The sequence below is a fragment of the Thalassophryne amazonica genome, chromosome 21 (genome assembly GCF_902500255.1).
Source record: "Thalassophryne amazonica chromosome 21, fThaAma1.1, whole genome shotgun sequence".
Taxonomy (NCBI): domain Eukaryota; kingdom Metazoa; phylum Chordata; class Actinopteri; order Batrachoidiformes; family Batrachoididae; genus Thalassophryne; species Thalassophryne amazonica.
This window is the reverse complement of record NC_047123.1, coordinates 22444866-22467814: the sequence shown is the minus strand read 5'-3', so window position 1 is coordinate 22467814 and position 22949 is coordinate 22444866. Positions and strand designations below refer to the sequence as shown.

General features: G+C 38.5%; 1 protein-coding gene across 1 annotated transcript; it reads left to right on the top strand.

Moving 5' to 3' along the window:
- Positions 1–266: 266 nt before the first annotated feature.
- LOC117503028 (dynein regulatory complex protein 1-like) lies at positions 267–21390 on the top strand. Its single transcript, XM_034162176.1, has 15 exons — positions 267–464; positions 537–618; positions 4153–4265; positions 6385–6568; positions 7238–7375; positions 12725–12811; positions 12884–13006; positions 13104–13231; positions 19409–19543; positions 19622–20012; positions 20084–20173; positions 20250–20324; positions 20423–20556; positions 20962–21102; positions 21180–21390. Exons 1-15 carry the CDS (start codon positions 346–348, stop codon positions 21286–21288), a joined length of 2049 nt encoding a protein of 682 aa, XP_034018067.1. The 5' UTR covers positions 267–345; the 3' UTR covers positions 21289–21390.
- Positions 21391–22949: the final 1559 nt, after the last annotated feature.

Here is a 22949-nt window from a genome sequence, read left to right as displayed (position 1 = left end):
GACTGTCTGTCTGTCCTGATTTTCCCTTGTGTGTATTCTCCTGACATTTCTTGTAGTGATACTTTATAAAATTTAAAAATAGAACTGGCAACAGGACACATACTGTTTTATTCATTGAATATGAATAAAACAAACTAATCTATTGTAATATGAAGAAACAGTAATATCATTCGCAAACTTTTTGCTGCTTGTGTTTTCTAGCTTTTACGAGATGTACCTGAACGCACCATCCGTGCGATCTGTCGTCGGTTGTCAGGGCAACGCGTAACAAACAGGCTGCGGCAGCCAGAAGCTCTTACTTTCTTTTTCTTTTCGTTCTTTTTTTTTAAACTTACATGCTTAATAATGAATGAATATTATGTGAGTCAACAAGGAGCGTTCGGAGCTGCTGAACTGTCTGAAAATGAAGAGCAAACATTTGCTGCACCTCATGTCAGCGCCGCAGCAAAAACACACAATGAAAGGTAACGCAGAGAAAGTCAAATTACATTTGTGTTAGTTTTTGTACAGTATCTAAACATACTGCACATTTATAGTTTTATTGCACAGGAAAAGAAGGCAGACTCCTGCAGGAAGGAGTGCAGGAGGAGTCGGCCTTTGGTGGAGGAGAGTGAAAAGGTTTGTTATTTTATGTGATAAAAGCATTACATTTGTCTTTTTTTTCATAAATGTTTAATTATATTGTTTTTTATGTATCGCCTTCACATTTGATGAAAAATAACAATAAACCAGTGTTGATACATTTTGTTCTGTAATTCAGTATTGTGCAAATTAAGCAAAAATAAATAATGAAAAAAATAGTAATAATAATAATAATAATAAGGCACAGATGCTGCAAAAATAAAGAAAAGCTTCTAAACCTCAATTCAGAATAAAGATAGCTATGGATTAAGCACATCTGTGAAACTGAATGGTTTGGAGTAAACTATCCTATAGTTTTACAAAAAAAAAAGCTGATCAATTCATTTTCTGTAAATTATTGCCACCTGTTGCAACCTTATTTAATAATAAAAAAGAGCAAATTCTCTCTAACCCATTTTACCTTTCATATTTTGTGAAGAACACTTAACAAAACCACATTTACACAAAAACATGAAGGTGCTTTGGATTTTTCCACAGTACTGTATAATCTGTTCAGTGAGAATTCATACATGAACATTTAGTTTCCAATAACTGCAGAAACATGACACTGATTGTCAGCCACTGAAACATTTTTTATATGAGCTATTTTACTTGAATATGTAAATTATTGTAAAAGTTTTTCTTAAAGGTGTCATAATGCGCAAAATCATTTAAAAGCTGACTTTCATATGTTAACACAGACAGGGTTTTTTTTTATATAACATATACTCAAAGTTCCACAGTTCTGTGCTTATGCATGTGGAAACTCTCCTGTTATAACCTGTCAGACCTTTTGTCTGACTTAGTGCTTAGCTCAGATAAGATAATTATAGTGGGCGATTTTAACATCCACACAGATGCTGAGAATGACAGCCTCAACACTGCATTTAATCTATTATTAGACTCTATCGGCTTTGCTCAAAAAGTAAATGAGTCCACCCACCACTTTAATCATATTTTAGATCTTGTTCTGACTTATGGTATGGAAATAGAAGACTTAACAGTATTCCCTGAAAACTCCCTTTTGTCTGATCATTTTTTAATAACATTTACATTTACCCTGATGGACTACCCTGCAGTGGGGAATAAGTTTCATTACACTAGAAGTCTTTCAGAAAGCGCTGTAACTAGGTTTAAGGATATGATTCCTTCTTTATGTTCTCTAATGTCATATACCAACACAGAGCAGAGTAGCTACCTAAACTCTGTAAGGGAGATAGAGTATCTCGTCAATAGTTTTACATCCTCATTGAAGACAACTTTGGATGCTGTAGCTCCTCTGAAAAAGAGAGCTTTAAATCAGAAGTGTCTGACTCCGTGGTATAACTCACAAACTCGTAGCTTAAAGCAGATAACCCGTAAGTTGGAGAGGAAATGGCGTCTCACTAATTTAGAAGATCTTCACTTAGCCTGGAAAAAGAGTTTGTTGCTCTATAAGAAAGCCCTTCGTGAAGCTAGGACATCTTTCTACTCATCACTAATTGAAGAAAATAAGAACAACCCCAGGTTTCTTTTCAGCACTGTAGCCAGGCTGACAAAGAGTCAGAGCTCTATTGAGCTGAGTATTCCATTAACTTTAACTAGTAATGACTTCATGACTTTCTTTGCTAACAAAATTTTGACTATTAGAGAAAAAATTACTCATAACCATCCCAAAGATGTATCGTTATCTTTGGCTGCTTTCAGTGATGCCGGTATTTGGTTAGACTCTTTCTCTCCGATTGTTCTGTCTGAGTTATTTTCATTAGTTACTTCATCCAAACCATCAACATGCTTATTAGACCCCATTCCTGCCAGGCTGCTCAAGGAAGTCCTACCATTATTTAATGCTTCAATCTTAAATATGATCAATCTATCTTTGTTAGTTGGTTATGTACCACAGGCCTTTAAGGTGGCAGTAATTAAACCATTACTTAAAAAGCCATCACTTGACCCAGCTATCTTAGCTAATTATAGGCCAATCTCCAACCTTCCTTTTCTCTCAAAGATTCTTGAGAGGGTAGTTGTAAAACAGCTAACTGATCACCTGCAGAGGAATGGTCTATTTGAAGAGTTTCAGTCAGGTTTTAGAATTCATCATAGTACAGAAACAGCATTAGTGAAGGTTACAAATGATCTTCTTATGGCTTCGGACAGTGGACTTATCTCTGTGCTTGTTCTGTTGGACCTCAGTGCTGCTTTTGATACTGTTGACCATAAAATTTTATTACAGAGATTAGAGCATGTCATAGGTATTAAAGGCATTGCGCTGCGGTGGTTTGAATCATATTTGTCTAATAGATTACAGTTTGTTCATGTAAATGGGGAATCTTCTTCACAGACTAAAGTTAATTATGGAGTTCCACAAGGTTCTGTGCTAGGACCAATTTTATTCACTTTATACATGCTTCCCTTGGGCAGTATTATTAGACGGTATTGCTTAAATTTTCATTGTTACGCAGATGATACCCAGCTTTATCTATCCATGAAGCCAGAGGATACGCACCAATTAGCTAAACTGCAGGATTGTCTTACAGACATAAAGACATGGATGACCTCTAATTTCCTGCTTTTAAACTCAGATAAAACTGAAGTTATTGTACTTGGCCCCACAAATCTTAGAAGCATGGTGTCTAACCAGATCGTTACTCTGGATGGCATTTCCCTGATCTCTAGTAATACTGTGAGAAATCTTGGAGTTATTTTTGATCAGGATATGTCATTCAAAGCGCATATTAAACAAATATGTAGGACTGCCTTTTTGCATTTACGCAATATCTCTAAAATCAGAAAGGTCTTGTCTCAGAGTGATGCTGAAAAACTAATTCATGCATTTATTTCCTCTAGGCTGGACTATTGTAATTCATTATTATCAGGTTGTCCTAAAAGTTCCCTAAAAAGCCTTCAGTTGGTTCAGAATGCTGCAGCTAGAGTACTGACGGGGACTAGCAGGAGAGAGCATATCTCACCCGTGTTGGCCTCCCTTCATTGGCTTCCTGTTAATGCTAGAATAGAATTTAAAATTCTTCTTCTTACTTATAAGGTTTTGAATAATCAGGTCCCATCTTATCTTAGGGACCTCGTAGTACCATATTACCCCATTAGAGCGCTTCGCTCTCAGACTGCGGGCTTACTTGTAGTTCCTAGGGTTTGTAAGAGTAGAATGGGAGGCAGAGCCTTCAGCTTTCAGGCTCCTCTCCTGTGGAACCAGCTCCCAATTCAGATCAGGGAGACAGACACCCTCTCTACTTTTAAGATTAGGCTTAAAACTTTCCTTTTCGCTCAGGCTTATAGTTAGGGCTGGATCGGGTGACCCTGGACCATCCCTTGGTTATGTTGCTTTAGACGTAGACTGTGTTTCATAATTATTGTATGGCCTTGCCTTGCAATGTGGAGCGCCTTGGGGCAACTGTTTGTTGTGATTTGGCGCTATACAAGAAAAAAGTTGATTGATTGATTGATTATAAGCAACAATTAACCTGACACAGCTCACTTTAAATGTCTGTGACATATGTCACAGAAGTCTTTACTGATTTAGCTGCTTTTCCTCAGAGGATGCTCAGGCTGTATCAAGATTTGGTGACATCAGTGACTGACATCCAATCGACAGCTGAAGCTAAAGAGTCCCAGCGAAGGACAGACTTAGAGGAAGCTCGCAGACTCAGGTAACTTCTTTTTAAATTTTTTATTTTTAATCACAGTGTCACCTTTGTAAGACAGCACTTTATAAGAAGAGACAGTTTGCTAAAATACTCCTTTATAGTTATGTTTTAGTTACCATCATGGAAGGGAAGTTGGTACCATCAGGCCTTGTGTGATTGTTGAATTTTTGCACATTTTGTTAATGAATAAGAAACCACTCACAACTCATGACTAAATAAATGCAATTACATTTTGATGCAAAAATTAAATAAAGTGATGTGTGAAAATAATTTCTGTTGACCCCAAACTTGTAAGCCATACCCCCAAGCACAACATTGTCACAGTTTTAACAGGATGCAAAAGAGGGAATACCTCTGCTAAAGCCCTGCACTTCATTTAAGTTATGCCCCAAACCAAATTGTAATTTTTAGTTCATACTCATTAACCACCCCGTCAAAAAAATGTTGTCCACCAGATGGACAAATTGCCAGACAGTTGTTAGATCCTAAATACTCATCTTTGATCCCGATTGACCATGCTCACCTTTGTTTGTGATTACTGGCCTGTGATCCTGATCCTGATCCTTGTTTCCGATACCTCATCTTTGAGCTGAATCATCTTTGATCAAGTTCATGGCTGTTGATACTTATGGCTAAACATTGATCTTCATGACTGACCTGTGAACATGAACCTGATATTTGATCAATATCACTGAACTCAATCAATCAATTCAATCAATTTTATTTATATAGCGCCAAATCACAACAAACAGTTGCCCCAAGGCGCTTTATATTGTAAGGCAAAGCCATACAATAATTATTGAAAAACCCCAACAGTCAAAACGACCCCCTGTGAGCAAGCACTTGGCGACAGTGGGAAGGAAAAACTCCCTTTTAACAGGAAGAAACCTCCAGCAGAACCAGGCTCAGGGAGGGGCAGTCTTCTGGTGGGACTGGTTGGGGCTGAGGGAGAGAACCAGGAAAAAGACATGCTGTGGAGGGGAGCAGAGATCAGTCACTAATTATTAAATGCAGAGTGGTGCATACAGAGCAAAAAAAGAAAGAAACACTCAGTGCATCATGGGAACCCCCCAGCAGTCTAAGTCTATAGCAGCATAACTAAGGGATGGTTCAGGGTCACCTGATCCAGCCCTAACTATAAGCTTTAGCAAAAAGGAAAGTTTTAAGCCTAATCTTAAAAGTAGAGAGGGTGTCTGTCTCCCTGATCCGAATTGGGAGCTGGTTCCACAGGAGAGGAGCCTGAAAGCTGAAGGCTCTGCCTCCCATTCTACTCTTACAAACCCTAGGAACTACAAGTAAGCCTGCAGTCTGAGAGCAAAGCACTCTATTGGAGTGATATGGTACTATGAGGTCCCTAAGATAAGATGGGACCTGATTATTCAAAACCTTATAAGTAAGAAGAAGAATTTTAAATTCTATTCTAGAATTAACAGGAAGCCAATGAAGAGAGGCCAATATGGGTGAGATATGCTCACTCAACTGGTTGTGGATCATAAATCCTGGTTGCTCACCTTTTACCTTGGTAACCAGTCTTTGATCCTGGTTGTAGATTTTTAATCCTGATAGCAAAATTTTGATCCTAACTTTGATCCTGATTGCTGATTTTGATCCTGCTGCTTGAACCTTGACCCCAGTTACTGACATCTGTTGATCATTTTTGACCCTAATCATACATTTTGATCATGTTTCAGACCTTTGATCTTGATTGGTGAACTTAAAACGTAATTATGGATTGCTTTGATCCTGTAATCAGGATTTAAAGAATCAGGAACAAGGGCAGCATTATGGATAAAAATCAGGGCCTTGCCCATGATGTTGATGTTAACCAAAATGTTATAGAATTTTCTTTGGGCCTCGCAGTCACCCCTCACCCCTTGTTAAAATCAGCTCATTATTTTTTGTGTATCCCTGCTAGCTAAGTAAGAAACAACCAGACACGTCTGAACACATAAACTCATTCACAGATGTCCCTTTCTAGTTTTAAATCATTTTAAGGTGTAAGACACCCATATGATGTGGCATGCATGCTTTTTCAGCTATTTGTTTAGGTATTTTATCATCCTCACCCCCATTTTTCTTGCTTCAGTTCACCCATATTTGATATTGCCTTTATGAATCTCAGATTGGAGCGACTAGAGAACCATCTGAAGACCAGCCAGGAGAAATTCGATGAAATCTCCAGAGGATGGTCGATAGCCAAAATGAAGATTATTCCTCAAGAACTTCAGGATGCGCTGAACAGTCAACAGCTGCTGTGTGCTGAGCTCAAAGATGATAAGAAACAACGCATCAATGACCTGCAACAGGTAACACTAACAGCCTGTGTGTGCTGTCTGTCGGTTGATAAAATAATTAGATTAATGCCACCAACTAAACTAAGCCATTCTAGCTGTAAAATATTCAATATAGAAGGAACTACCATGAAGAAATACCTGTCATTGCCACGTCCAGATATGGATACTGGCGTACTATGCAGTATATCGGCAAAAAGCAGTACGCACGATCCGTAGGTGTACCTGTAAGATCGCGGAGGGTCAGCTGCATAATACTACTACTTGTTCGCTTATGTCTGGTATACAATAGTTAACAGTTGTGTAGTATGTACTAACCGATACATACATACTCAGTGTTCAGGTTCAGGGAAAAGCAACATTTGTCATCTTAAAGGGGTCATATTATATACATTTATAGTAGGTAGTAAAGTGTCTTACAAGAAATTCTAAATTTGTTAGCCAAAAATATTTCATCTGCATGTACTTGTTGCATCATAAACGAATCACATTTGTAGGTCTTTAAGTAACAATTGTTTCTGTGTCTATTGATTTAACTTTTGAAAACACCTCCTTTGTGACCAAACGTCGACCAGGACAACAATCTCCCATGGACTGTGTGGGGGTGTGTCTCTTATTTGCTGATATGATGTATAATACTGTGTCCCTTTTAATTTGAACAGTTTTCACATTTTATTTCAACAGGAAGTGAAGACGGGAGATGATTACTACATTAGAGACTTGAAGAAACAAGCAGAGGAGATCAACTTGATGACTGAGAAAATGAACCACCAGATCAAAACCCTGACAAAGGCCTACAGAGAGGAGCTGGCCAAGACTGAGGTGGGACCTGATCTTGTTTATATATACATCTTTAAATCATACTGTATGCAGATGAATAATGCAGATTTTATTATAGAATTATATCAACAGATCACAGACAAAAGGAATTTATTAATCTGATAACTTCTTTATTTGGATCCCTGTTAGCTACCGTCACTGTAGCTAGCCTTTGCAGGGCCTACATAAAAAATGAACCGACTAGAAATCACTGATTAACAGCAGACGGGATGACTTCATCAATGACATCATCTGGTAGAGTTGGTGGTTACAAAGAAACCTGCACCCTCTTTGCCTTTTCTGGAGTCAGGTGACACCTATGAGGCCACTGTGTTCATTGGGGCCTTCAAAGTTTTAGAAGTTTCTGTACCCTTCCCCAGATTTGTGCCTTGAGACAATCCTATCTCAGAGGTCAACAGATGTTAAATGTAAAGCGTTTGGCAAATGTTTTGAAGTGTTTACAGTTCAGCTGATACATTGTCGAACTTTAATTATGGACCTATCTTGTCCCATCTTTACATTGGATTGTTTTAATCTGCTTTGATCATTTTAATTAGTAATCATAAGTCTGGTTATTTTAGCTGTGGCCTACATGTTAATGATTGATCTGTTCCAATCACATTTCGTTTTTGATAAGTTCAGCACCAACTTGTTACTTTTTGTACATGCTACAAGTAATGTCATTTAAATCACTGTATAGTTTTCATTTGATATTGCTGTTGTTCAGATCGAAAGTTGTGCCATTTGCATACATAGTGACTTGGCTCTTAGAAGAATAATAAGTTGATGACATTGTAAGTGGCACTGGTTGTCACAACTGTATGTCAGGTAGTCATCTGTTTAAACGTTGCTGTAGTATGATATACTTGCCAGTGTGCAGCTGACTCTCTTGTGTTTTATCAGATACTGTCATTTCTGATAACTTACTGAAAAGTAGCTGTAGTCACATTGATCTGTCAAACTGTCAGATAAAGTTATTAGTAAATATAAAGTTGCATCATTTGCATACATTACGAAGTCCTGTCTGCATACATTATGACGCTACCTTTGACAGATGAAGGTTACTTGGGGAAATGGAAAATGATAATGGACCTTAATGGCTTCTCTGAGGTACACCATAATTGAGGTCTTTGAAGAAGCTGCCATTATATAAGTCTATATTCTATCATCGCTGTATGCACACTGAAAAATTTCTACTTTACTTTAAAGTAATCTTGTGTTCACATAGTATCTTTTCTAGTAGCTTGCGAGTAGTAGCCTTGGCACTCTCCTAAAATCTTAGTTTATGTTTCATGTATATAAAATGTTGCATCATTTGCATACTTCATGATCCTAGCTTTGTTCATAGCATGAAGGATCAATCAATCAATCAATTTTTTTTTTATATAGCGCCAAATCACAACAATCAGTTGCCCCAAGGCGCTTTATATTGTAAGGCAAGGCCATACAATAATTATGTAAAACCCCAACGGTCAAAACGACCCCCTGTGAGCAAGCACTTGGCTACAGTGGGAAGGAAAAACTCCCTTTTAACAGGAAGAAACCTCCAGCAGAACCAGGCTCAGGGAGGGGCAGTCTTCTGCTGGGACTGGTTGGGGCTGAGGGAGAGAACCAGGAAAAAGACATGCTGTGGAGGGGAGCAGAGATCGATCACTAATGATTAAATGCAGAGTGGTGCATACAGAGCAGAAAGAAAAAGAAACAGTGCATCATGGGAACCCCCCAGCAGTCTACGTCTATAGCAGCATAACTAAGGGATGGTTCAGGGTCACCTGATCCAGCCCTAACTATAAGCTTTAGCAAAAAGGAAAGTTTTAAGCCTAATCTTAAAAGTAGAGAGGGTGTCTGTCTCCCTGATCTGAATTGGGAGCTGGTTCCACAGGAGAGGAGCCTGAAAGCTGAAGGCTCTGCCTCCCATTCTACTCTTACAAACCCTAGGAACTACAAGTAAGCCTGCAGTCTGAGAGCGAAGCGCTCTATTGGGGTAATATGGTACTACGAGGTCCCTAAGATAAGATGGGACCTGATTATTCAAAACCTTATAAGTAAGAAGAAGAATTTTAAATTCTATTCTAGAATTAACAGGAAGCCAATGAAGAGAGGCCAATATGGGTGAGATATGCTCTCTCCTTCTAGTCCCCGTCAGCACTCTAGCTGCAGCATTTTGAATTAACTGAAGGCTTTTTAGGGAACTTTTAGGACAACCTGATAATAATGAATTACAATAGTCCAGCCTAGAGGAAATAAATGCATGAATTAGTTTTTCAGCATCACTCTGAGACAAGACCTTTCTAATTTTAGAGATATTGCGTAAATGCAAAAAAGCAGTCCTACAAATTTGTTTAATATGCGCTTTGAATGACATATCCTGATCAAAAATGACTCCAAGATTTCTCACAGTATTACTAGAGGTCAGGGTAATGCCATCCAGAGTAAGGATCTGGTTAGACACCATGTTTCTAAGATTTGTGGGGCCAAGTACAATAACTTCAGTTTTATCTGAGTTTAAAAGCAGGAAATTAGAGGTCATCCATGTCTTTATGTCTGTAAGACAATCCTGCAGTTTAGCTAATTGGTGTGTGTCCTCTGGCTTCATGGATAGATAAAGCTGGGTATCATCTGCGTAACAATGAAAATTTAAGCAATACCGTCTAATAATACTGCCTAAGGGAAGCATGTATAAAGTGAATAAAATTGGTCCTAGCACAGAACCTTGTGGAACTCCATAATTAACTTTAGTCTGTGAAGAAGATTCCCCATTTACATGAACAAATTGTAATCTATTAGACAAATATGATTCAAACCACCGCAGTGCAGTGCCTTTAATACCTATAGCATGCTCTAATCTCTGTAATAAAATTTTATGGTCAACAGTATCAAAAGCAGCACTGAGATCTAACAGAACAAGCACAGAGATGAGTCCACTGTCCGAGGCCATAAGAAGATCATTTGTAACCTTCACTAATGCTGTTTCTGTACTATGATGAATTCTAAAACCTGACTGAAACTCTTCAAATAGACCATTCCTCTGCAGATGATCAGTTAGCTGTTTTACAACTACCCTTTCAAGAATTTTTGAGAGAAAAGGAAGGTTGGAGATTGGCCTATAATTAGCTAAGATAGCTGGGTCAAGTGATGGCTTTTTGAGTAATGGTTTAATTACTGCCACCTTAAAAGCCTGTGGTACATAGCCAACTAACAAAGATAGATTGATCATATTTAAGATCGAAGCATTAAATAATGGTAGGGCTTCCTTGAGCAGCCTGGTAGGAATGGGGTCTAATAAACATGTTGATGGTTTGGATGAAGTAACTAATGAGAATAACTCAGACAGAACAATCGGAGAGAAAGAGTCTAACCAAATACCGGCATCACTGAAAGCAGCCAAAGATAACGATACGTCTTTGGGATGGTTATGAGTAATTTTTTCTCTAATAGTTAAAATTTTGTTAGCAAAGAAAGTCATGAAGTCATTACTAGTTAAAGTTAATGGAATACTCAGCTCAATAGAGCTCTGACTCTTTGTCAGCCTGGCTACAGTGCTGAAAAGAAACCTGGGGTTGTTCTTATTTTCTTCAATTAGTGATGAGTAGAAAGATGTCCTAGCTTTACGGAGGGCTTTTTATAGAGCAACAGACTCTTTTTCCAGGCTAAATGAAGATCTTCTAAATTAGTGAGACGCCATTTCCTCTCCAACTTACGGGTTATCTGCTTTAAGCTACGAGTTTGTGAGTTATACCACGGAATCAGACACTTCTGATTTAAAGCTCTCTTTTTCAGAGGAGCTACAGCATCCAAAGTTGTCTTCAATGAGGATGTAAAACTATTGACGAGATACTCTATCTCCCTTACAGAGTTTAGGTAGCTACTCTGCACTGTGTTGGTATATGGCATTAGAGAACATAAAGAAAGAATCATATCCTTAAACCTAGTTACAGCGCTTTCTGAAAGACTTCTAGTGTAATGAAACTTATTCCCCACTGCTGGGTAGTCCATCAGAGTAAATGTAAATGTTATTAAGAAATGATCAGACAGAAGGGAGTTTTCAGGGAATACTGTTAAGTCTTCTATTTCCATACCATAAGTCAGAACAAGATCTAAGATATGATTAAAGTGGTGGGTGGACTCATTTACTTTTTGAGCGAAGCCAATAGAGTCTAATAATAGATTAAATGCAGTGTTGAGGCTGTCATTCTCAGCATCTGTGTGGATGTTAAAATCGCCCACTATAATTATCTTATCTGAGCTAAGCACTAAGTCAGACAAAAGGTCTGAAAATTCACAGAGAAACTCACAGTAACGACCAGGTGGACGATAGATAGTAACAAATAAAACTGGTTTTTGGGACTTCCAATTTGGATGGACAAGACTAAGAGACAAGCTTTCAAATGAATTAAAGCTCTGTCTGGGTTTTGGATTAATTAATAAGCTGGAATGGAAGATTGCTGCTAATCCTCCACCCCGGCCCGTGCTACGAGCATTCTGACAGTTAGTGTGACTCGGGGGTGTTGACTCATTTAAACTAACATATTCATCCTGCTGTAACCAGGTTTCAGTTAGGCAGAATAAATCAATATGTTGATCAATTATTATATCATTTACCAACAGGGACTTAGAAGAGAGAGACCTAATGTTTAATAGACCACATTTAACTATTTTAGTCTGTGGTGCAGTTGAAGGTGCTATATTATTTTTTCTTTTTGAATTTTTATGCTTAAATAGATTTTTGCTGGTTATTGGTAGTCTGGGAGCAGGCACCGTCTCCACGGGGATGGGGCAATGAGGGGATGGCAGGGGGAGAGAAGCTGCAGAGAGGTGTGTAAGACTACAACTCTGCTTCCTGGTCCCAACCCTGGATAGTCACGGTTTGGAGGATTTAAGAAAATTGACCAAATTTCTAGAAATGAGAGCTGCTCCATCCAAAGTGGGATGGCTGCCGTCTCTCCTAACAAGACCAGGTTTTCCCCAGAAGCTTTGCCAATTATCTAAGAAGCCCACCTCATTTTTTGGATGACCATGAAAGTGGAAAATAATGAAGACCCCAAACAACATCCCTGAGGTACAACTCAGTTGAGCTCTTTGTCTCTTAAGAAACTAACATTTAGAACATGGATTGTTTTTTCTCATTCTGTTCTGTGGTTCAATTATTTCACCTTATAAACTTGTATTCAATCAGATACTGAATTGTTTGCTGAAGCTGGTATAGATTTTTATTGGTGTCATTCATGTGATTGTCTTAAATGTCTGACATTCACTTCAGTGTGCTGCTGGAACATAGTGTAAAATGCATCTATGTGACTGCTCTTTTTCTTTTTATCGACAATCCTGCTCTTGCTCTTGTTTTGCTGGTAGGGTCGTCATCAGCAGGAAAATGAACTCTTGCTTCAAATAAACACTCAGGATTGGAACGAATCCCTGGAGAAATTTCGAGACACTGAGGTCAGGATGTCTCGTATCTCAGGTGTGTTATATGTGAAATCTGTTTATTCACTGTATCCAAATGTTCTGCAGGTAAAGAAGCTGAAGCAGAGGAGGGAGAATGTGGAGGCATGCGAAGTGTCACTCAATGCACTGCGAGTGGAGAATACAGAGAAATACAACATAAGGAAGAGCACGGACAATGCAGTACTGGAGGTTTGTACAGTTTGTATTTCAACAATAAAATAAATGTTGTCTGAGTCAAACAACCTGTCATGACGAGATGGTTTTTGCCACCCCCCACCCCATGTAGAACTTGCAGCTGAAAATACAGCAGAAAAAGGTCACCAGCTTGGTGACGAAGACAAAAAACAAATTGCGTGAGAAGGAGAAAGAAGACCATGCTATCAGTCTGACCCAGCTAAAAAGCAGAATATTCAGGTAGAAAGCACACCAACGCACCAATGCAGATTTCAGACTTAAATTACTCAGTAAACCCAAGTTTTTCTTTGCATCCAGTCAGTTTTTTTTCTGAAAATGACCACAAATAACTGTTGTCACTTCTGAACCCACTAAAATCATCATTTACTTTAGTACAATACCAAGCTCTCACTTTTTTTTTTTTTGCTTTGACAGGGGAAATTCTTGAACACGTCCATTTAGTCTAGTCCCCTTAAATATATTTATGTAGTAAATTTAAAGATGTATTTACCTTTCCTTCAGGAAAGATTTGTGGTAAATTTCAAACTAATATAAGTTAATTTGCAACCTTTACAAATCACACTCTCCATTTCATCCCTCTTGGGCCTGATGATGGCAGTAATGATCAATAAGCAAATTGCAAAACACCTTTAATTGCAGAAAAGGACGATGACAACTTATTATCTGCAAGTCCTATTTTGTTGGAAATGTCAAAAATACTAATTAGTCACCAAATTAAGGCTTTAAGGGTAAGAACTTTTAAAAGTTTGCTTCAGGGAAGGAAAAAACTTGATGAGACCATGCTGTTCTGTGTTTTTCTGACCTTTTGTTTTCGTCCCTGTTTGTTTTTTATGTTTGTGAACACAATGGAGCTCACAATTTTTCATATGACATTTTTAGTGAAGATTCATATCCTGATTCAATTTTCATGGTCAAAGGTCAAAGTCATAAAAAACCTTGGAAAACTGGAAAAATCACAATTTTTAACATTGAACAAATTTTAAAAATTCATCACTTTGTCAAAAAAACATCAGATTTCTTTCATATCTGACAGCATTATGTAGGATGGTATTAACATTTAAAAACCCCTTTTAATGTCTATTTTTACATTATATATTAATCAAACATGCCCCAATCACTCTTATATTTGAAAGTGGTGTGCAGACTGGCACTCACTCTTCCAATTATCAGCTGGAAACTAAGTGCCAAACAGCAATGACAAATTGTGCATAGTGGAGATAACCAGTGTTGTATAAAAATTATCTGAAAAAGAATTCAACACCACAAAAAACTTTGATTCAAGTGCATGGACTAAATACTTACTCCTGACATTTGATTACAATTTTCAAGTTAAAAGTTTGTGGAATTGGAAACTAGGGTTGGCTGAGGTTTGTCAGCACGGTGCTCTAATTGACATCTGAATTTGGCCCATTCAGTCTTTTTTTTTTTTTTTTTACTTTTTTTATTCTAAATTTGTTAACATTGACAATTAAAGGTGAAAATTAGTTACTGAAAATGCAAAGACTTTAATTCAGACATGTTAAATGAATAAATAAATTTGATAAATTTGATAAAGCAGAGTTGTAGTCTTACACACCTCTCTGCAGCTTCTCTCCCCCTGCCATCCCCTCATTACCCCATCCCCGTAGAGACGGTGCCTGCTCCCAGACCACCAATAACCAACAAAAATCTATTTAAGCATAAAAATTCAAAAAGAAACAATAATGTAGCACCTTCAACTGCACCACAGACTAAAACAGTTAAATGTGGTCTATTAAACATTAGGTCTCTCTCTTCTAAGTCCCTGTTAGTAAATGATATAATAATTGATCAACATATTGATTTATTCTGCCTTACAGAAACCCGGTTACAGCAGGATGAATATGTTAGTTTAAATGAGTCAACACCCCCGAGTCACACTAACTGCCAGAACGCTCGTAGCACGGACCGAGGCGGAGGATTAGCAGCAATCTTCCATTCCAGCTTATTACTTAATCAAAAACCCAGACAGAGCTTTAATTCATTTGAAAGCTTGACTCTTAGTCTTGTCCATCCAAATTGGAAGTCCCAAAAACCAGTTTTATTTGTTATTATCTATCGTCCACCTGGTCGTTACTGTGAGTTTCTCTGTGAATTTTCAGACCTTTTGTCTGACTTAGTGCTTAGCTCAGATAAGATAATTATAGTGGGCGATTTTAACATCCATACAGATGCTGAGAATGATAGCCTCAACACTGCATTTATTCTATTATTAGACTCAATTGGCTTTGCTCAAAATGTAAATGAGTCCACCCACCACTTTAATCATATCTTAGATCTTGTTCTGATTTATGGTATGGAAATTGAAGACTTAACAGTATTCCCTGAAAACTCCCTTCTGTCTGATCATTTCTTAATAACATTTACATTTACTCTGATGGACTACCCAGCAGTGGGGAATAAGTTTCATTACACTAGAAGTCTTTCAGAAAGCACTGTAACTAGGTTTAAGGATATGATTCCTTCTTTATGTTCTCTAATGCCATATACCAACACAGTGCAGAGTAGCTACCTAAACTCTGTAAGTGAGATAGAGTATCTCGTCAATAGTTTTACATCCTCATTGAAGACAACTTTGGATGCTGTAGCTGCTCTGAAAAAGAGAGCTTTAAATCAGAAGTGCCTGACTCTGTGGTATAACTCACAAACTCGCAGCTTAAAGCAGATAACCCGTAAGTTGGAGAGGAAATGGCATCTCACTAATTTAGAAGATCTTCACTTAGCCTGGAAAAAGAGTCTGTTGCTCTATAAAAAAGCCCTCCGTAAAGCTAGGACATCTTACTACTCATCACTAATTGAAGAAAATAAGAACAACCCCAGGTTTCTTTTCAGCACTGTAGCCAGGCTGACAAAGAGTCAGAGCTCTATTGAGCCGAGTATTCCTTTAACTTTAACTAGTAATGACTTCATGACTTTCTTTGCTAATAAAATTTTAACTATTAGAGAAAAAATTACTCATAACCATCCCAAAGACGTATCGTTATCTTTGGCTGCTTTCAGTGATGCCGGTATTTGGTTAGACTCTTTCTCTCCGATTGTTCTGAGTTATTTTCATTAGTTACTTCCTCCAAACCATCAGCATGTCTATTAGACCCCATTCCTACCAGGCTGCTCAAGGAAGCCCTACCATTATTTAATGCTTCGATCTTAAATATGATCAATCTATCTTTATTAGTTGGCTATGTACCACAGGCTTTTAAGGTGGCAGTAATTAAACCATTACTTAAAAAGCCATCACTTGACCCAACTATCTTAGCTAATTATAGGCCAATCTCCAACCTTCCTTTTCTCTCAAAAATTCTTGAAAGGGTAGTTGTAAAACAGCTAACTGATCATCTGCAGAGGAATGGTCTATTTGAAGAGTTTCAGTCAGGTTTTAGAATTCATCATAGTACAGAAACAGCATTAGTGAAGGTTACAAATGATCTTCTTATGGCCTCAGACAAGTGGATGGACAACACTAAGAGTCAAGCTTTCAAATGAATTAAAGCTCTGTCTGGGTTTTCTCTGTGCTTTTTCTGTTAGACCTCAGTGCTGCTTTTGATACTGTTGACCATAAAATTTTATTACAGAGATTAGCACATGCCATAGGTATTAAAGGCACTGCGCTGCGGTGGTTTGAATCATATTTATCTAATAGATTACAATTTGTTCATGTAAATGGGGAATCTTCTTCACAGACTAAGGTTAATTATGGAGTTCCACAAGGCTCTGTGCTAGGACCAATTTTATTCACTTTATACATGCTTCCCTTAGGCAGTATTATTAGACGGCATTGCTTAAATTTTCATTGTTACGCAGATGATACCCAGCTTTATCTATCCATGAAGCCAGAGGACACACACCAATTAGCTAAACTGCAGGATTGTCTTACAGACATAAAGACATGGATGACCTCTAATTTCCTGCTTTTAAACTCAGATAAAACTGAAGTTATTGTACTTGGCCCCACAAATCTTAGAAACATGGTGTCTAACCAGATCCTTACTCTGGATGGCATTACCCTGACCTCTAGTAATACTGTGAGAAATCTTGATCAGGATATGTCATTCAATGCGCATATTAAACAAATATGTAGGACTGCTTTTTTGCATTTACGCAATATCTCTAAAATTAGAAAGGTCTTGTCTCAGAGTGATGCTGAAAAACTAATTCATGCATTTATTTCCTCTAGGCTGGACTATTGTAATTCATTATTATCAGGTTGTCCTAAAAGTTCCCTGAAAAGCCTTCAGTTAATTCAAAATGCTGCAGCTAGAGTACTAACGGGGACTAGAAGGAGAGAGCATATCTCACCCATATTGGCCTCTCTTCATTGGCTTCCTGTTAATTCAGGAATAGAATTTAAAATTCTTCTTCTTACTTATAAGGTTTTGAATAATCAGGTCCCATCTTATCTTAGGGACCTCATAGTACCATATCACCCCAATAGAGCGCTTCGCTCTCAGACTGCAGGCTTACTTGTAGTTCCTAGGGTTTATAAGAGTAGAATGGGAGGCAGAGCCTTCAGCTTTCAGGCTCCTCTCCTGTGGAACCAGCTCCCAATTCAGATCAGGGAGACAGACACCCTCTCTACTTTTAAGATTAGGCTTAAAACTTTCCTTTTTGCTAAAGCTTATAGTTAGGGCTGGATCAGGTGACCCTGAACCATCCCTTAGTTATGCTGCTATAGACTTAGACTGCTGGGGGGTTCCCATGATGCACTGAGTGTTTCTTTCTCCTTTTGCTCTGTATGCACCACTCTGCATTTAATCATTAGTGATTGATCTCTGCTCCCCTCCACAGCATGTCTTTTTCCTGGTTCTCTCCCTCAGCCCCAACCAGTCCCAGCAGAAGACTGCCCCTCCCTGAGCCTGGTTCTGCTGGAGGTTTCTTCCTGTTAAAAGGAGTTTTTCCTTCCCACTGTCGCCAAGTGCTTGCTCACAGGGGGTCGTTTTGACCGTTGGGGTTTTTATGTAATTATTGTATGGCCTTACCTTACAATATAAAGCGCTTTGGGGCAACTGTTTGTTGTGATTTGGCGCTATATAAATAAAAAATGATTGATTGATTGATAAATGATTTCCTTGCATAAATGTTCAGTGCTAGAAATACAGTAGCTTTTTTTTTAAATTAAACTCAGCTGGAACAGATTTACTTGCACACATGCATGTTGACACTTTATAATGGGAGCTGTCCATGGTTACTGATCAGATGTTACTGATCATGGGAAACCCCCAGCAGTCTAAGTCTATAGCTGTTTCTTCCTGTTAAAAGGGAGTTTTTCCTTCCCACTGTAGCCAAGTGCTTGCTCACAGGGGGTCGTTTTGACCGTTGGGGTTTTACATAATTATTGTATGGCCTTGCCTTACAATATAAAGCGCCTTGGGGCAACTGTTTGTTGTGATTTGGCGCTATATAAAAAAATTGATTGATTGATTGATTGATTGATTCACCTCTTTTTGCTCTGTATGCACCACTCTGCTTTTAATCATTAGTGATTGATCTCTGCTCTCTTCCTCAGCATGTCTTTTTCCTGGTTCTCTCCCTCAGCCCCAACCAGTCCCAGCAGAAGACTTCCCCTCCCTGAGCCTGGTTTTGCTGGAGGTTTCTTCCTGTTAAAAGGGAGTTTTCCTTCCCACTGTCGCCAAGTGCTTGCTCATAGGGGGTCGTTTTGACCGTTGGGGTTTTTCTGTAATTATTGTATGGCTTTTGCCTTACAATATAAAGCGCCTTGGGGTGACTGTTTGTTGTGATTTGGCGTTATATAAATAAAATTGATTTGATATATATATATATATATATATACACACACATATATATATGTGTGTATATATATATATATATATATATATATATATATATATATATATATATATATATATATATATATATATATATATATATATATATATATATTATATGTATAGTTATGGTCTTGATAAAGATTCAAATGTGAAATATAGCTGAGTCCATGTGTTGAAAAAAGTATATTTTGGTTCCTCCATCTGATTCTGTGTCTTCTCAAAATGCTCTGAAGCTTCTGTAAGTCACTAGGGGTTAGACATAAATGACAGTCATTTTAATAATCCTCTTGAAAAACAGATTTTTAATTAATGAGCTTTGTAAGAGCAGTTCTCCAAATGCATTAACCAAAATATGCTTTAGGGAAATGAGGCACAGATTTTGATCTTTTTTCATCAGGGAAGTTTTGATTTGTGCCAGTTGAATATTTTTCATGACAGTTACTTAAAAATCAGCCAAATTACACAGTTGAAAAGATAACATAAGACTCACAGTTGAATATTAATATTTCATCTCTGCGTAGGTGCCAGGCTGTGCACTGTGAGGTACTGCTTAAATTCAGTGAACTCTTTTTGGAGTTACTTTGTGTTTCAGCCTGCAGGATGAGTTGGAAGATCTCAGAGTGAAGTACTCCAACCAGTTGAAACAAGTGAAGAAAGGGAATCAGAATTTGGTTAAAGACTACAGCCGGTGCCACCAGCAATACGAGCACTTACAGAAGAAAATGAAGTGAGTTAGACATGTATATGTTTCACTTTTTGTTGGTGCTTTTGTAACTTTTGTTGACTCATCCTTGCTTCCATGCAGGCACTTTGCAACTGTTGAAGCAAAGACATTTGAGGAGATGTGGTTAATGATTGAGTTGGAGGTGAAACAGCTAGTGGACAGGGCCTTAGACATTGACTCACTCATCTACAAAAGCCAGCTTGGTGTAGCGTGGGAGCGACCACACATGGGTTTCATGGAGGTCTCTGGTCCAGTTGAGTGTCAGAAATGGGCCCAGAGACCCGCCTACCACGCCATGTCACAGCTGTTTAAAACCAGCCAGGGGAAGGTGGACGCTTCAGATGAGCGTAGGTTGGAGATGGATGACACTGAGAGCACAGCTGTGGAGGGTCAGAGTGATAACTGTACAGGGAAGGAGAACCTGTCTGTGAAGGTGATGAAGAAGCTCCTCGAGATGCTGTCTGATGAAACGGTGAGAATTAAGTTGAAGACTTCTGATTTACGTATGTGTCCAGATGTTTTACATACCTCCTCCTCTTATAGGATTTCCTAGTAGATGATAAGCTCATGAAGCTGCTGTCTCTCCAGCCAAAGGATGAGCAGATTCTCCACAAGCTGGACTCTATCTTTGTTGTGAGTTACATTTTGGCTCTCACTAGGATCAATAATTAGTTGGAGTTTAATCAACTAAAGTCCCATCCTGTGTTAGGCTTTGGGCATTGAAGATGTCGATGTGTATCAGTTGGCTGATTTCTTCATAAAGTACCAACACCAGCAAACTTTGGTGAGGAGAAGACAGCACAGTTCAGGGGATTATATTATCGATTAATTTGTTAACATGGTAATTCTTATTGAGAAATAATATTTGTTGTATCACTTCAGAAGTTGGGTGAAGCCAGTGTTGAGACACAAAAGGTGGAGCCCAGCTCTTCCAATCATGTGACTACAGACCTCATTCATCCTGATAACATCCTACCAGCTCTGAAAATTTTCATTGAGCAACACATAAAGTCCAGGTTAGTCCGTATACAGCATATTGGACTGAGTGATGTCAGCTAATAAAGGTCACTAGGTCAATCACTGACCTGCCTTACACTCATTGGCTGTGCACACAAAGACCAGCGTAGTCAAGGGTCAACAAATTTGAAGTTTTGATGCAGTGTTCCTCTGCAGTACCTGTCACTTTCCTGTCATAATGCAACGCTTACACAACCAAAGGTTTTGGTACCATCCTCAACCACATTTTTTTTCCAGTGTTATATAAATTTCACCCTATAGTATTATAGGCCTGGGGATCCACCAGAGCAATGGGAAGAAATCTGCCATCTCAACACCAAGAATGTGAATGAAGCATAAAATTGTGTCAGTGTGATTAATGTGTTTGTATGATTGAGTGTTATGTGCCTGTGGTGCATCCTAAGGGAGAGTTCGACCGCCTGTCGGCACATGTTGTGGCATGTAGACATCAGAGATCAATCCTACTGGGAGAGTATGGCCAACATAATTCCAGAGGACAAAGTCCAGCTCTGGGATGCAGTGGAGGAGAGACTAAAAAAGTATCAGTAAGTAATACATACAATATACCATGAAATGCAAATTTGTGCAGTTAAATGTGTGACGGTGTGTCCTGTATTTGCAGTGTGGTCCTCACGGAGAACTGTGAACTCCTCCAAGAGATAAAACATCTGAAACAGCAGAACACAGAGCTCCGCCTGCTGCTTCAGCAGACTCTGAGTATTGTTTCATGAAATGATTCACTTTTTGAAAACACTGAAAGCAAACTGAGTGTTTCAGACTTTTTGAAACACTAATGGTTCACTGTGTTGAAATGATTGAAACATGAAGCACGGCCCCTCCCAAGCCCTACTGCTCAGCCTCCCAATTAATTGATCCAGGTGCTGCTAAGCTCAGGATTCGAACCTGACTTTCTGTCACTGACAACTATCAGAGCTGTCGATTAGACCATCGCACTAAGTACCCTTCACACTGGAACCTGTTCTCCAGGTTCTTTTATCTTCACATTTCTAAACTGGAGTTGAAAAGTCTGTGAGATGCCTGGGAATCGAACTCATAACATCAAAATCTCTGAACATTAATCCAGCTTTCTGCTCTACTGACAGACACATGCCAAAGCTGTTTTGCCAGTCTTTAGAGTTTTGACTATTTGTTCGAATTTAAATATACAACCCCTGGCAAAAATTATGGAATCACCTGCCTAGGAGGATGTTCATTCAGTTGTTTAATTTTGTAGAAAAAAAGCAGATCACAGACATGACACAAAACTAAAGTCATTTCAAATGGCAACTTTCTGGCTTTAAGAAACACTATAAGAAATCAGGAAAAAAATTGTGGCAGTCAGTAACGGTTACTTTTTTAGACCAAGCAGAGGGAAAAAATATGGACTCACTCAATTCTGAGGAATAAATTATGGAATCACCCTGTAAATTTTCATACCCAAAACTAACACCTGCATCAAATCAGAACTGCTCGTTAGTCTGCATCTAAAAAGGAGTGATCACACCTTGGAGAGCTGTTGCACCAAGTGGACTGACATGAATCATGGCTCCAACACGAGAGATGTCAATTGAAACAAAGGAGAGGATTATCAAACTCTTAAAGGAGGGTAAATCATCACGCAATGTTGCAAAAGATGTTGGTTGTTCACAGTCAGCTGTGTCTAAACTCTGGACCAAATACAAACAACATGGGAAGGTTGTTAAAGGCAAACATACTGGTAGACCAAGGAAGACATCAAAGCATCAAGACAGAAAACTTAAAGCAATATGTCTCAAAAATCGAAAATGTACAACAAAACAAATGAGGAACGAATGGGAGGAAACTGGAGTCAACGTCTGTGACCGAACTGTAAGAAACCGCTTAAAGGAAATGGGATTTACATACAGAAAAGCTAAACAAAAGCCATCATTAACACCTAAACAGAAAAAAACAAGGTTACAATGGGCTAAGGAAAAGCAATCGTGGACTGTGGATGACTGGATGAAAGTCATATTCAGTGATGAATCTCGAATCTGCATTGGGCAAGGTGATGATGCTGGAACTTTTGTTTGGTGCCGTTCCAATGAGATTTATAAAGATGACTGCCTGAAGAGAACATGTAAATTTCCACAGTCATTGATGATATGGGGCTGCATGTCAGGTAAAGGCACTGGGGAGATGGCTGTCATTACATCACCAATAAATGCACAAGTTTACATTGATATTTTGGACACTTTTCTTATCCCATCAATTGAAAGGATGTTTGGGGATGATGAAATCATTTTTCAAGATGATAATGCATCTTGCCATGGAACAAAAACTGTGAAAACATTCCTTGCAAAAAGACACATAGAGTCAATGTCATGGCCTGCAAATAGTCCGGATCTTAATCCAACTGAAAATCTTTGGTGGA